The 16,718-nt window shown below is 41.0% G+C and overlaps 1 protein-coding gene across 3 annotated transcripts in view; it reads left to right on the forward strand.

Moving 5' to 3' along the window:
* Positions 1-16,718, forward strand: part of LOC140480037 (ferric-chelate reductase 1-like) — a 60,404-nt gene that overhangs the window by 36,949 nt on the left and 6,737 nt on the right. For all 3 annotated transcript variants that reach the window (XM_072574583.1, XM_072574585.1, XM_072574584.1), the window contains 2 exons: positions 10,911-11,026; positions 13,181-13,267. In XM_072574583.1, the coding sequence (XP_072430684.1) occupies positions 10,911-11,026; positions 13,181-13,267 (203 nt within the window). The remainder of the gene's footprint in view (positions 1-10,910; positions 11,027-13,180; positions 13,268-16,718) is intronic.

A 16,718-nucleotide genomic window follows, 5' to 3' on the forward strand; every position in this document is an offset into this window, starting at 1 on the left:
TGTTGCATACCACTTTCATGCATAGATGTGCATTTTTGTACCTTTAAAACAAACCATGTGAGCTCATTCAAAGGTGACCACTTTTGTCAGGTTAAGGGCTTTGGGAGTGTTCTGGTGGGGTGAGCCCTCTGCTACTGAAAAGAATAAACAGGTTGAAGAATAAAAACATTTAATTCACCTCACGATAACGGGTCACTGAAGCATTTATGACACTGGAGTTATGCCCTTCAAGGTTCTAATTAACAGGCCCCAGATGAGTCTTATAGAGTGAGTTCTGCCTGCTTCAGCAGAATGTTTCCAGGTCATTTTCAGAGAACCTGAGAGATGATCCCACCTGAAACCCCTGGAAGTGAGCTTTCTCTTCACAGATTCTACCAGGCCTGCTGAGATTTTCCAGCAATTTCTGTTTTTATTTCTGATACCCAGCATCCACAGTTTTTTGATTGTCTGAAGTGTGTTATCCTGGAATAGGAGATGAGAACATAAGAACAAAGGAACAGAAGTCGGCCATTTAGTCCATTGAGCTCAGTCCACCAATCGATGATATCAGGACTGATCTTCCACTTCAACACCAAATTCCTGCACAATCCTTTGATTTTATGCCAAATAGAAATGTATCAATCTCCGTTTTGAACATACCTCACAACTGAATCTCAACAGCCTTCTGGCACAGACAGTTCCAAAGATTCAGTAACCTCCTTATCTCAGTCATAAATGTCCTGGTTTTTATTCTGAGGCTGCATATCCTGATTTTAAGTATCATTGCCCTCCCCCTCCCCGCAACTACCCTTGCTGCCAAATCCAGGGAAATTCCTTCCTGCATGTCCCTTGTCAATTCCTGTAAGAATTTTGAGGGCTTGAATGAGACCACCCTTCATTCCTCTGAACATCAGAGAATGTAGACCGACACTATTTCAGCATCCATCCTTCCCACCCATTGGTTTTTGGTGAACCTTCATTGTACTGTCTTTAAATTTTGTATATTTTTCTTGAGGTAAGGAGACCAAAACTCCAAAAGTGGTCTCACTAGTATTCTCTGTAAGTATAGTAAGATAACTTTGTTTCTATTCTCAAATCCTCTTGTAATAAAGGCATTTTTTTTTTCTTTTGTGACTACAAGAACAGGTCAGAGGCTAGGAATATTGGGACAAATAATTCATCTCCTGATTCCCCAAAGCCTGTCCATTGCCTGGATGAGTGCAGCCCCAACAACACTCAAGAAGTTTAACAGCATCCAGGACATAGCAACCCATGTTATTGGCACTACATCCATAAGCATCCATTTCCTCCAACACTGATTCTCAGGATCAGCAGTGTATACTATCTACAAGATGCACTGCGGAAATTCACCAAAGATCCTCAGACAGCACCTTCCAAATGCATGACCATTTCCATAAAGAAGGACAAGGGTAGCAGATACACGGGAACATTGCCATCTTAATGTTCCTCTCCAAGTCACTCACCATCATGACTTGGAAATATATTGCTGTTCCTTCACTGTCACTGGATCAAAATCCTGGAATTTCCTCCCTAACGGCACTGTGGGTCAAACCACAGCAGGTGGACTGCAGTGGTTCAAGAAGGCAGCTCACCACCACCTTCTCAAGGGCAACTAGAGATGGACCATAAATGCTTGGCCAGCCAGCGATGCCCACATTCCACAAGTGAATTGAAAAATTATTTACAATTCCTACATATTAGCTTGCAGTGGCTCATGAATAAGAAAATTCAAGTCCTTTTGTAGTTCAACACTTCTCAGTTTTTCACCTGTTATAAATACACCGTATTTTTGTTTTTCCTATCAGAGCGGATAAACTCACATTTCTCCACATCGTATTCCATCTGGCAAATGTTTGCTCACTCTTCAAACCTCTTCAAATCTCTAATTTCAGTTTCCTCACAACTCACATTTCTACTTACTGCAAACTTGGAAATATTTGGGTGGAATGATCACCTTATTGGGATTATATTATAGACCCCCTAATAGTCAGAGGGAAATTGAGAAACAAATTTGTAAGATCTCAGTTATCTGTAAGAATAATAGGGTGGTTATGGTAGGGGATTTTAACTTTCCAAATATAGACTGGGACTGCCATAGTGTTAAGGGTTGAGATAGAGAGGAATTTGTTAAGTGTGTACAAGAAAATATTTTGATTCGGTATGTGGATGTAACTACCAGAGAAGGTGCAGAACTTGACCTACTTTTGGGAAATGAGGCAGGGCAGGTGACTGAGGTGTCAATGGGGGAGCACTTTAGGGCCAGCAACCATAATTCTATTAGATTTAAAGTTGCGATAGAAAAGTTGAAGTTGAAGTTATAAATTGGAGGAAGACCAATTTTGATGGTATTAGGCAAGAACTTTCAAAAGCTGATTGGGCACAAATGTTCACAGGTAAAGGGACGGCTGGAAAATGGGAAGCCTTCAGAAATGAGATAACAAGAGTCCAGAGAAAATATATTCCTGTTAGGCTGAAAGGAAAGGCTGGTAGATATAGGGAATGCTGGATGACTGGGTTTGGTTAAGAAAAAGAAGGAAGCATATGTCCGGTACAGACAGGACAGATCGAGTGACTCCTTAGAAGAGGAGAAAGGCAGGAGGAGTATACTTAAGAGAGAAATCAGGAAAGCAGAAAGGGGACATAAGATCACTTTGGCAAATAGAGTTAAGGAGAATCCAAAGGGTTTTTACAAATATATAAAGGACAAAAGGGTAACAAGGGAGAGAATAGGGCCCCTCAAAGATCAACAAGGCGGCCTTTGTGTGGAGCCGCAGGAGGTGGGACAGATACTAAATAAGTATTTTGCATCAGTATTTACTGTGGAAAAGGACATGGAAGGTATAGAATGTAGGGAAATAGATGGTGACATCTTGAAAAATGTCTATATTACAGAGGAGGAAGTGCTGAATGTCTTGAAACACATAAAAGTGGATAAATCCCCAGGACCGGATCGGGTGTACCCTAAAACTCTGTGGAAAACTAGGCAAGTGATTGCTGGGCCTCTTACTGAGATATTTGTATCATCGATAGTCACAGGTGAGGTGCCAGAAGCCTGGAGGTTGGCAAATGTGGTGTCACTGTTTAAGAAGGGTGGTAAAGACAAGCCAGGGAACTATAGACCGGTGAGCCTGATGTTGGTCGTGGGTAGGTTGTTAGAGGGAATCCTGAGGGACAGGATGTACATGTATTTGGAAAGGCAAGGACTGATTAGGAATAGTCAACATGGCTTTATGTGTGGGAAATCATGTCTCACAAATTTGATTGAGTTTTTTGAAGAAATAACAAAGAGAATTGATGAGGGCAGAGCAGTATATGTGATCTATATGGACTTCAGTAAGGTGTTCGACAAGGTTTCCCATGGGAGACTGATTAGCAAGATTAGATCTCATGGAGTACAAAGAGAACTAGCCACTTGGATACAGAACTAGCTCAAAGGTAGAAGACAGAGGGTGGTGGTGGAGGGTTTGTTTTCAGACTGGAGGCCTGTGACCATTGGAGTGCCACAAGGATTGGTGCTGGGTCCACTACTTTTCATCATTTATATAAATGATTTGGATGCGAGCATAAGAGGTATAGTTAGTAAGTTTGCAGATGACACCAAAATTGGAGGTGTAGTGGACATCGAAGAAAGTTACCTTAGATTACAACGGGATCTTGATCAGGTAGGCCAATGGGCTGAGAAGTGGCAGATGAGGTTTAATTCAGATAAATGTGAGGTGCTGTATTTTGGGAAAGCAAATCTTAGCAGGACTTATACACTTAATGGTAAGGTCTTAGGGAGAGTTGCTGAACAAAGAGACCGTGGAGTGAAGGTTCATAGCTCCTTGAAAGTGGAGTCACAGGTAGATAGGATATTGAAGAAGGCACTTGGTATGCTTTCCTTTATTGGTCAGAGTATTGAGTACAGGAGTTGAGATGTCATGTTGCGGCTGTACAAGACATTGGTTAGGCCACTGTTGGAATATTGCGTGCAGTTCTAGTCTCCTTCCTATTGGAAAGATGTTGTGAAACTTGAAAGGATTCAGAAAAGATTTACAAGGATGTTGCCAGGGTTGGAGGATTTGAGCTATAGGGAGAGGTTGAATAGGCTAGGGCTGTTTTCCCTGGAGCGTTAGAGGCTGAGGGGTGACCTAACAGCAGTTTATAAAATCATGAGGGGTAAGTAGACAAGGTCTTTTCACTGTGGTGGACGAGACCAGAACTAGAGGGCATAGGTTTAGGGTAAGAGAGGAAAGATATAAAAGAGACCTAAGAGGCAACCTTTTCACTCAGAGGGTGGTACGTGTATGGAATGAGCTGCCAGAAGAAGTGGTGGAGGCTGGTACAATTGCAACACTTAAAAGGCATCTGGCTGGGTATATGAATAGGAAGGGTTTGGAGGGATATAGGCCGGGTGTTGGAAGGTTGGACTGGAGTGGGTTGGGATATCTGGTGGGCATAGATGAGTTGGACCGAAGGGTCTGTTTCCGTGCTGTACATCTTTATGACTCTAATCGCCATACCCAAATCATTGATATAATTTGTGAATAACTAAGGTTCAAATGCTTGATCTTTGTGGTGCCCCATTTGTTTCATCCTGCCAACCTAAAAATGACCCATTTGTTCATACTCTCTATATTCTGACCATTTGCCAATTCTCAGTCCATGTCAGTATACTTGCTGTAATTCCATGTGCTCTCAATTTGTTTGCTAACCATATGTATGGTATTCTGACAATCTTAAGTATTCCATATCCATCACTTTTCACTTATCTATTATGCCAGCTGCATCCTCAAAAACTCCAACATGTTAGTTGACTATAATTTCCCTTTCATAACTCTAGGATGACTTTGCAAACCCTATCATAATGTCCTGTTATTGCATCCTTTATTGTAGGTTCTGGTATTTTCCTTATGATTGCTGTTAGGGTAGAGAGTATCTAGTTTCCTATGTTCTTTCTCCTTTCTACATAAAATTAGGTTTACCTTTGCCATCGCCTGATCTGCTCTCATAATTCCAGAGTTTAGGATTTGGAAAGATGACAATCAGGAGAAAGTGAGGACTGCAGATGCTGGAGATCAGAGCTGAAAATGTGTTGCTGGAAAAGCACAGCAGGTCAGGCAGCATCCAAGGAGCAGGAGAATCGACGTTTCGGGCATGAGCCCGAAGAAGGGCTTCCTGAAGGAGGGCTCATGCCCGAAATGTCGATTCTCCTGCTCCTTGGATGCTGCCTGACCTGCTGCGCTTTTCCAGCAACACATTTTCAGCAAAGATGACTATCAACACATTATCTTTCAAGTTACCTCTTACAGCATTGGGATATTGATAATCAGAACCAGGGGATTTATCAATTTTAATTTCTGTTAAATTCTCCAGTACCACTTTTTTTGCTGGTATTAACGTGGTGCAGTTCATCATTAATGCTTGACCCTAGATTTTCAATTATTAGATTAGATTAGATTAGATTAGATTAGATTACTTACAGTGTGGAAACAGGCCCTTCGGCCCAACAAGTCCACACCGCCCTGCCGAAGCGCAACCCACTCATACCCCTACATCTACCCCTTACCTAACACTACGGGCAATTTAGCATGGCCAATTCACCTGACCTGCACATCTTTGGACTGTGGGAGGAAACCGGAGCACCCGGAGGAAACCCACGCAAACACGGGGAGAACGTGCAAACTCCACACAGTCAGTCGCCTGAGGCGGGAAATGAACCCAGGTCTCTGGCGCTGTGAGGCAGCAGTGCTAACCACTGTGCCACCGTGCCGCCCACTATTACTGGGAGGATTTTAGTATCTATCTCCATAAAGACAAACACAAAGGCATCATTTTTCCCCTGGACAGAGAATGTGTCTGCGATGTTGAAAATGCTGGAATTTGTCCAGAATTACAACTGTTGTCCTCAAACTCAGCCTCTTTTTATTTCAGGGGCAGGATTGTGGGTGGATTGGCATTCAGGCATGCATAATTCCTGGAAGCTGCTGGTCATTTAAATAACTACCTACACAGAGATTGGATTTTGGAGTCCCTAGTATCTGGAATCGTGAGTGTAGAGAGTAGACCACGCACAGCAGGTCTGTCCTACATGCATTTTATTTTTATAGCCAGGGAAGCGGACGGACGCCTACAGATGTGGGCGCACCTTGGGAGTGGGGATCATCAACCTTTTGGGCATTGTGCTCTCTGGTGTCTGTTGGAAGTGGGGATCAGATATCCTCTGGTGGTAGGGGTTGGTCGTGGGGCTGATTGGGTGCTGTTTTGAATACCTAACTGTGGAGAAGTTTGTAAATGATGCATAAAACCCTTGAAATTATCTTAAGGTCTCAAGTCCAGTCAAGAAGTGTCAAAAAACAGACTAGAAGTGTTGATCCCTGAAGAAGTGACCAGAAGTTTCAAAATGTGGAAGTTACCATTGACCAGGATGTGAATTTGTCTATTTGCATAAACAATTTGCCGCCAAAAGTGGGCCAGAGGCTGGGAATTCTGTGATAAATAACTCACCGGCTGACTCTTCAAAATTTTCCTACTATTTGTAAAGTAACAAGTCAAAAGTGTGGTGGAATACTCTCCACTTGCTTGGCTGAGTACAACCCCAACAACACAAAAGAAGCTCAATACTTTTGAGAGGAAAGCGGCCAACTTGATTGGCACATGATCCACAAATGTTCAACATTCATTCCCTCCATTACTGATGTATAGTACAGCAGTGTGTACCACCTAAATGATACAGTTCAGCAATTCACCTCAGACAGAATGTAGACTGACAAGGGCAGCAGATATATAGGAACACCAACACTCACAGGTTCCTATCCAAGCCAGGCACCATCCTAACTGTCGTCGGGTCAAAATCCTGGAACTCCATCACTAACTGCACCACATGAACTACCATGGTTCAAGAAGGCAGATCACTACCACATTCCTCAGGACAAATTGAGATGAACAATAATTGTTGGCTTAGCTGGCAAAGCCCAATTCCCACTACTGAATCTAAAAAATTATGAAAGATAATGCCTATCTCTATAAATGGAGTCTGCAGTATAGAAATGTAAGTAATAGAACTGTATTGTTTCTCCGATGTGTTTTGCAGATTTTTTTTATTTATTGTTGAAATTGTTGTCATCGAGGATACTTGATGAATTGGCATGAAGGGGGAAGGGTGTGGATGGCAGTGGGCAATAAATTGGTATAAGTATATGCAGGGCATGGGGATATTCGGTAACACAGGTGGTGGAGGAGGTATGTGAGGGTGAAAGGGTATTAGGCGGTGAACTGGAGAAATGTTTTATACCCATCTCCTTTTGGAAAGTTAAGGTATCTTTTTGGCTCTGGTCCCAAGTCACCTTTGGGACATGTAAGGGAATTTATGGGACAGTGAAAAAAGCATGTTTGTGAATCAAAATTCAATTAACTCATTGAGGCATTCCCTGCCACTCCCCACCCATGCAATGTTATCACAAAAGCGTAAAAAAAAGTGTAGATTAAAGTATAAGAGCTGATCATTTGAGAGTGCCTGGTTATGTAGAACCATTATAGAATTTGTGCTGCATGGCTTATAATGCAAAAGCTCATTTTCACAATGTGCTGGCAATTGGTGGATAACTCTATTTGCTTATTACATGAAAATGTTTATTGATAATTTACATACTTGAATGAAATAATTATTGACATAATATATGAGAGGAAATGGGTCTTGTGGCCCAGCAATAGTGTCTGTACTTTGGGCCAGAAGATTCAAACTGGAGTCTTACCTATTCCGGGATGTGTATAAACAGGTTGATTCAAAATTGTATTTACAAAAGCCCCTAATTCTTCAATGAAGTATTTGCTTTTATAAAGAGATTTTTTTCTTGAAGCTGTTTGTTTTGTATCAGTGAGACTGTGCTCACTGCTAGCTCTATCTTGCATAAGAACAAACTGCAGTCCAGACCATGATACACTGGCGCTATCTGCATGTACCCCTCATCCACAGACATTGTCATGCAGTATCTAAAAACCCATTATGATCACCATGGTACCTCTCTGATGTACTGGCAATGTGCCCTGGAAGCACAGACTTGCATTACAGGGTGCACTCACAACTAATATTGAAAGGCTGGAGTAGAGATACTTTGCATGCATGGACAGGCACTCAGTTGCAGAATTGGACCATCTCAGGGCTGCTCATTTGTTCATTTAGCTTGCCCATTCATGCCTCGGCTTGCTATGCCAGCCAGTGTAGCTGCATAACCAGGCAACTTTCCTTGCTGGTCAGTAGTCCTCAGACAAAAGAGTGTATGTCAAGAAGGAGTGTGTCACAATGGCTCTGTAGCGGTCAGTCTGGGGGTTAGGACTAATATGTTAGGGAGATGCGCAACTGTGAGTTGGGGGTCTGAACACATCTCCTCCAGGGCTTTTGGTTTAGGCTACCGAAGTGGATGGGCGGGTCAGTCCATTGGGTCCATCCACAGAAACTCAAGAGTAAAGGGATGAGGTGAGATCAAGGAATGATTGTTGACATGGGAATGAGACTCGGCAAGTTAGTCTTCACGACTGGGAGCCAGACACACAGGGAAGGAAGAATTACAACTGTGAATGGGGCAACAGAATCTGAAAGGTGGGAGATATGATAAAGCATGACTGGGAAGGCAGTAGTGCAGGACGAAGCTCATCCATGGTGAATGTTGCCCCCATTTGCCCCACCCCCAAGGTCTTGCTCTACCCTATTTTCAACTGTCTTCTCCTTTAATGAGAGAAAGAGAGGGATTGAGTGAGGTAAAATAGGTGGCACAGTGCAGGTAGTAGAAAGGTAGTGACCAGACCAGACCCCTACTCCACCCATGTATTGTCAGGAGATAGCCTAGACCATATCTTGTACAATTATTCAAACACCATTGTGGCAACTCCTTTCTTCAAGAGAAACAGCACAGAACACATCTCTCTTAAAGGCACAGAACCATCACATGCGGGAGTGAGGAGGCAGTGCAGTGGGCTTGCAGGGTTAGTGGTGTGGTTAGTTGGGGTAGGTGAATGGGTGAAGGTATTGTAGTCGGTAGTGAGAGTGATCATCCATGCGCTTTGCTGGGAAGTCAGTACATGAGCAAAGATAGAGTGAGTGCGGGGTGGCAGGAATAAGAATATTATATTCAGTTGTAGAATGGAGAAGGTTGTTGACCTTCTTACAGCAACACTGGCCTTACTACGGCACTGTGGAGACAACCCAGACATGGGTGGTGTTCTGAAGAAGGGTCACTGGACCCGAAACATTGACTCTGATTTCTCTTCACTGATGCTGTCAGACATGCTGAGGTTTTCCAGCAATTTCTGCTTTTGTAAAGTTTTCACACTGTGGTTTCCTCTGCCAGTTCTCTGGGTAGAGGATGCCTCTCCTCTGCACCATCTTCCCCTACTTGGACATGTTCATATTCAAAGGGAGAGCACGAGAGCCAGAAACAGCAGCTTCTGGGGTCAGAAAAAGTTTTTTTTAAATTATTAGCTATCAATGTCAATGAGAACACTATGGCAATGCAAATACCCTGGCATGGTCAGGGGATGGAATCACTTGAGTGAGCCATGCTTCTGAGCTCAGTTCAGTATTCCTCATAACTGATTCAGAGGAAAGGTCTTGGAGGGTCTCTAGGTATTATGACTCCAAGAAATGGGCAAAATTGACCTGTTAGAAGCTGAGGTTGATTTTGGACTGGTCCCTGTAAAGAATATGATTCAGCTGAGAACTCAGTGCAATATATAAATGCGGCAGAGGTTTTTTTGAGTATGGTAAAACGCTAATGAAGTATGCCTTTTGTAGCTGAGTCAGAATTGTCTGCTGATTCATGTTTAGTCAAGATTGACTTAAATCTTAAAATTGAAATTTTAGCATGCAATTAATTTAAGTCACAGAACTAAAATCCTCTTTTAAAAGTCATTGGTCCTTACAAGGCTTGAAACATTATTTACTTATTTATTTATTAATTATTACTTTCAACTCCATATGTCATTTGCCAGTTGTGATGATTAATTAAGTTACATTTGACTAGCTTCTTGTTACTTAGATGCATTGGAAAAATTGTTGGTTTGGTGGGTGGCTAGTTTTGGTGTGCAGCTGTTATCAGGTTGTATAGTCTATGGTATATCCAGGTTACTCAGTGACATGGTAATGCCACATGATGTGAAGTGAATAGGCTAGGCAATAGCAGCTATAATGATGAAGATCTTAGGAGAGGTTGAGTAATATCAGCTATATGAGACACTGTTTACAACAATTGCTTACAAATATTTCAACCAATTCTGTTTTCTTCACCACCTGGGCTTCAACATGATTCAGGATGGGGATGTTCATGATTCACCTTCTCCACTACCCTCCTTGACAGCTGGAGCTCTAGTGTCTAGCTTTGATCTGTAGTTGTGGAATAGGTTAGGAGGACCAAGTGGCCTACTCTTATTTCTTGTTCATATGGTGCAGTCATGGAGAATTATCTAAAACCTGCTGCTTTTAGTAGTCACCATGCAGATAGCCCAGTGTTGTTATTTCAAGATTTCAAGGTGTCGGTGTTGGATTGGGGTGTACAAAGTTAAAAATCACACAACGCCAGGTTATAATCCAACAGGTTTATTTGGAAGCACTAGCTTTCAAAGTGCTGCTCCACAACCACCTGATGTTATTTCATTGTATGATGATTTCTTGTTTTACCAGAAGCTGATCCTGCTCTCCTGAATTTTATATTGATTGTGGTATTTGTCTTAAAACGACTTAAGCAACCCACAATCATTCGGATGCAGTGTGTTCAAGTACTCAATCAATAAACTATGAATTATTTTGCAATTCCTTTTGTGAGTGTGCCTTCGAAAGGATACAAGAAACTGTAAGCCTTTTCTGGTTTGACCTAATGGAGAATTTATACTTTATTCCAGTTTGTCATGATAATTCATTTTAATATTTTAATCCTTAGGAGCATTAATGTTTATTGCTTGGGTGACTACAGCCAACATTGGTGTCATTATAGCTCGCTTCTTTAAACCTGTATGGTCATTCAGCACACTGCTGGGCAAAAAGGTTTGGTTTCAGGTAAGTTTCAGTGCTACGTCAATAATATATGGTTAATGCAGTATTAAATTCAACGGTAGCAAATTGTGAATATTATGGAAAGAAATAAGAGAAACAACGGAGAAGGTGAATGATTGCATGTTGCATTAGGTATAAAAAGATAAATAAAGGGAAAGAAAAATAAAAAGGGAGAAAAAAGAAACAAAGAAAACATTTTGTACAACCATAATTTGACATTCATCGAATCTGTAGTAACAACTTACATGGGTAAGAATGATTTTGAACAATTGAATTGAGGTTTCCTTTTTTGAGGTATTGACATTGGTTGGCATTCAATTACAATGATCACGTTGTTAAGAAGGTAGCGCTGTTCACTTCCAGCTCTCAGTTTGCATTGTGTTTAATATGCAAGTCCAGGAAGTTCTTACAAAATAACAGGGACGTTAAGGACAAGATTCTGTTTATGTAAACAGTAATCAGCCAGTAGGTTTTGAAGGTTTATAATTTGCAGTGTATCTCTTCACTGTGAATTTTATGGTGAACGTGCATATTAGTAATGAAGTATTCTGTCAATGCACTGTTATTTTTCCAGCGTGATACAGCTCATAATCTCTTCATGTCAGAGCAACTCGCAAACATAGTTTTATAATGATAAAGAAGGATATAATTGATATTGTCTGCACTTGACCATTAATTTTTATTTGCTCCATCTGTTAACATAAACATATTAATACTAATTTGTACATTCTTGCTTACAATACTTTAAAAAGTGAACTTGTCCTGTAGTACAACTTTCACTTGAGATAGTGCATTAAACCTGGATAGTACAGTGTTGACGTTGGTTGGTCAAAAGTACTTTTGTAAGCAATATTGGTTCTAACCCTTAAGAAGTTTCTATGCTATGGACACAGGCATGAATATGCACAAAACAGTTGAACAAGTTTGAAAATATGTTTCTATTATTTAAATTTGCACAGCAATTGGTGTTAAGGAGAGAATGCAAACTGTAAATTGCCCTGGTACTCCCGATTGCATCTGACTGCTTGATGTTACACTTAACTTTAACCAATCACAACTGTGCAAGTCATGGTACAACACCAAAGTTTAGTGAAAGCCCCTCTTCTGTGTTATTGACTACAGATTCAAATTGCTTGTAGGTATTTTCAAATCAACTTGTTCAGAGATATTATTAAACAGCTCTGGATCAGATGGGTCATGAATGCAGGCCTCCTGGCTCAGAGGCTGGGGCACTACTGCTGTGCCCTTCAATTTGCATGAATGATTGCTGAGTCAAACTGCTATAGCTGTGTTTTTGAACTTCCTATTAACAGTTTCTTGGTGGTGGATAAAGTAGGAGAACAACTCTTTACTAGAATTACCATTTTTACAATTGTAAAATATATAGGTGGCTGAGTGAAGGATTCTTGAATATGGATGAACAGCCTGAGCAGCCTTTTGTTACAAATTTCAAAATTTCCTTCTTCTTGCAATTTTTAGCTGGTGAAAGGCCTGGGTAGACATTGCTGAACTGCTGCTTTCAATGCATGTGATCAGACTGCATTTGTCAGATTTGGTAGTTCTTTGGACCATAGGCTTTGGGTTTCTCAACATTAACAGGTATTGGCCAGAATGGAAGGTTTGCCACTTTGAGGTGTTATTAATACATCAGGATTCAATTTTGTTTAGCATTAAAAGTAGCTGTATATTCAAAACAAAATCTATGTTCTAACTGTAGTAGGCTAATATGTTTTGATAGTGCAGACATTGATGATTCACTAAGTGGTACTGTGTATGGTTACTGATACCCATATCGGTTCTGAACATGCACGGTGTGGCAGCATGGTGGCACAGAGACCCAGGTTCAATTCCTGCCTCAGGTAACTGTCTGTGTGGAGTTTGCACATTCTCCCCGTGTCCACGTGGGTTTCCTCCGGGTGCTCTGGTTTCCTCCCACAGTCCAAAAATGTGTTAGATGTAGGGGAATGGTTCTGGGTGAGTTGCTCTTCGGAGGTTCGGTGTGGACTTGTTGGCCGAAGGGCCTGTTTCCATTCTATAAGTAATCTAATCATGCAGATGAATAATCAAGTATTGAAACAGCTAATTTTGAGTCACAGTTGGTAAAATGCAAAGTGCTTTTGCAACTTTTGACTTGTGTTTTTATCTTTCTTGTTTAAGGTACATTGGATGCTCATGGCAACCACTGTGTTGCTAACATGTCTTGCCTTTATTCTTCCTTTTCTGTACAGGGGAGCCTGGAGCTATGTAAGTTGGCATTTATTAGTCTTCTTAGTGAAAAATGGAAAATAATTCCCTTTTCTTGATAGAAATAATGCAAACAAAACAACTGGAATTGAGCTGAAGATGAAACAAAGCAAGTTAGCTTGACAAATAAGAAAATAAGTGCATTGTATGAGTCAATTTGATTTATTCAGATTATATTAAAAGGTAAACAGAAAAGGATGCCAAGTCCATGAGTGTAGTGTACTTTCCTGAATCAGCCTTTAGCTGGAATACTTTCCCATTACAAGGATGCTGCACTTTGCCTGCTATTCATCTACAACTTGCAATCACACAGCACCTTCTCTATAGCAAAATATCCCAAGACATTCACAGGAGAGTGCTATTAATCTAAGCCTGAACCATATAAGAAGGTATGAAACTGAAAAGTTTAGTCAAAGAAGTAGTAGTGCCATGACAGTGGAGGGGGAGAAAGGCAAAGAATTTTAGGGAGGGAAATCTCAAGGTTTATCATGAAATTACATGGTTTCTTCATACAGTGCTGTCTTTAATTTACTTCACACTTTCACAACTGAACGATGCAGAGTTGCCTCTGTAGTTCCCATTTGAAGCTCTTTTTCAGAACTGGGCATCTTACTTTTTGACTATAACTCTTGCCACTGACCAGAAAGATGTCAGTAATCATGCATATGTGTGCTTAGCCTATAACTACACCAGAGGAACAAATGCATATCCTCTTACTAAGATGGTGGGTGTGTGGCATTTTTCACCTAAATCGGTTTAGAATGGGAAAAAGGCCAGTTTAGTGTGTCTGGAATCTAAACAATATTTGATAAATAAATAAGATCTGTTTGAACAAGTCAAGTTGGAAATGTTTTGTGCAGCTAGTCCCTGTACAGTCTAGTAATAGGATTCTGGATCATGATTTCAGTCTCTGCTTGGGTGATGATTTTTAAAAATAAATATTATTTCATTGACTTTTTTAACAATGGTCAGACTCCACAATTAACAGCACTGGTTGGTTGTTGAGGGGAAAAAAATATACAAGTCACTCCCAGGCATCTTGCAGTCATTACTTGTAAAAACATTTGAATGGGCATTAAATTATTTGCTGTCTGCCTGGTTATGAGAGTCCATGATAAGTCACCAACTTGTTTTATTTACCTGCATAATTGAGTTTCAGAAAACAGGGCTGAACATTAAAACACTTATACAGTCACAGATTGACTTTGCATGTGGAGATGTGCTCCCCCTGGTGTTGCAGCACAAATACAACCTATTTTCTTCACAATTTTTTAATTCTTTCATGGGAAGCACTGATTCATTGCAGTGATATATTTCTGTAGATGCCAGTGTTTTCTGCAACTTCTCTTAGTCAAATATTAATCAGTCAAATAAAAGCAAAATATTAATCATGTCACTAATTGACAGTGATAGTGACTGGAATAGTGCTGCATAGCAAAGTAACTTGTTTTATTTTGCAAGCAATCTTTAGTGTTAGCTCTTTGTTGAGTGCTTGCAGTTTTAACTCCCTCAAAGAGAACTAACGTTGCTGCAAGAATGCATATGTAAGGGGTCTAAAGCCCCTTTTTTTGTCCAATCTGGCACGTGGCACTCTCAGCCACAAATGTGGATGTCATAGAGTCATAGAGATGTACAACTGCCATTTTGTGGACAGGAGCATATGTAGCACCTGAAAAATAGGGCTTTCATGATCCCATTTCAAGGCCATTGGGCATTATTTTGAACGTTGTAAGAACATCTGTTAATATAAAATTGCACAGTTTCCAACTTGGAATATTTATTAGCCTTTATTTACAAAATCTTGATTCATGAAAATTTTCCCACTCATTCTATTACATGCAATCAAATACAGTGACAACCCTTTCAAAGACAGAAACAAAACTTAAGTTTTGTTTTGTTAAGTGCTTGCATATTTAATCCTATGTCGATTGAATAAGCTAGATAACACTTTTCATAGAATCCCTACAGTGCAGAAAGAGGCCATTCAGCCCATCAGGTCCACATTGACCCTCCGAAGAGCATTCCATCCAAACCCACCCCATTTTCCCTATCACTGTAACCCTGTTTTTCCCTTTGCTAATCTACCCAGCCTGCATATCTATGGACACTATAGCATAGCCAATCCACTTCACCTGCACATTTTTAGACTGTGGGAGGAAATTGGAGCACCGGAAGAAACCCATGATGACACAGGGAGAATGTGCAAATTCGGCATAGACAATTGCCTGAGGTTGGAATTGAACCCGGGTCCCTGGCACTGTGAGGTAGCAGCAGTGCTAACCACTGAGCCACCGTGCTACCCCTACTGGTTAATGGACAGCCACAAGGAGCTGCTGGGATGCTGAGGTACTCTGTTTGAAAGGCCCACTTTGGTGCTTTAGAACTTTGTTCGAATTATAATGGAAACATTAAGATCCATTAGCCCTCTCCCTTCATACGACCTCATCCTATATATGCTCCCTATGCATCATCCACAACATTTTTTGCAACTATCGACTCAACTCCCCATGACCCCTCATACCCTCTGTGTCAATATTTGGCACTCCCTTGCTCAATCAAACACTACACACTCTATATGGAACCAAAATGTTTTTGTGTCCTTTCGGGGCAATGGGATTTGTTTAAAGAAAAGCTTTAAAAATGTCATAATTTCATGACTTACCACTTCCCTAAACAAGAACGAGCTAATCAATCATCCAATAGCAGAAACTTTGAGAACTTGAAACTGCTTTAACATCTGCCAATTGATGGTGTTCATTCATACAGAGATCAGAAAGCTAGAGCTGTCAATCAAGCAATGTTTTCCCTGGAGCTTAGCTTTTCAACAGCCTTTAAAAGATGTCTGGCCTTTAATCATGTCTGGATGATTGGCAGTTTTGGCCTTTCACCTCCTTTTGAGAAACATAGAGTCATAGAGATGTACAGCATGGAAACAGACCCTTCAGTTCAACTCGTTCATGCTGACCAGATATCCCAACCCAATCTAGTCCCACCTGCCAGCACCAGGCCCATATCCCTCCAAACCCTTCCTATTCATATACCCATCCAGATGCCTTTTAAATGCTGCAATTGTACTAGCTTCCACCACTTCCTCTGGCAGCTCATACCATACACGTACCACCCTCTGTGTGAAAAAGTTGCCCTTTAGGTCTCTTTTATATCTTTCCCCTCTCACCCTAAACCTATGCCCTCTAGTTCTGGACTCCCCCACCCCAGGGAAAATACTTTATCTATTTATCCTATCCATGCCCCTCATGATTTTATAAACCTCTATAAGGTCACCCCTCAGCCTCCAAAGCTCCAGGGAAAACAGCCCCAGCCTATTCAGCCTCTCCCCATAGCTCAAATCCTCCAATACTGGCAACATCCTTGTAAATCTTTTCTGAACCCTTTCAAGTTTCACAACATCTTTATGATTGGAAGGAGACCAGAATTACACGCAATATTCCAA

The sequence above is a fragment of the Chiloscyllium punctatum genome, chromosome 7, assembly GCF_047496795.1.
Source record: "Chiloscyllium punctatum isolate Juve2018m chromosome 7, sChiPun1.3, whole genome shotgun sequence".
Taxonomy (NCBI): Eukaryota; Metazoa; Chordata; class Chondrichthyes; order Orectolobiformes; family Hemiscylliidae; genus Chiloscyllium; species Chiloscyllium punctatum.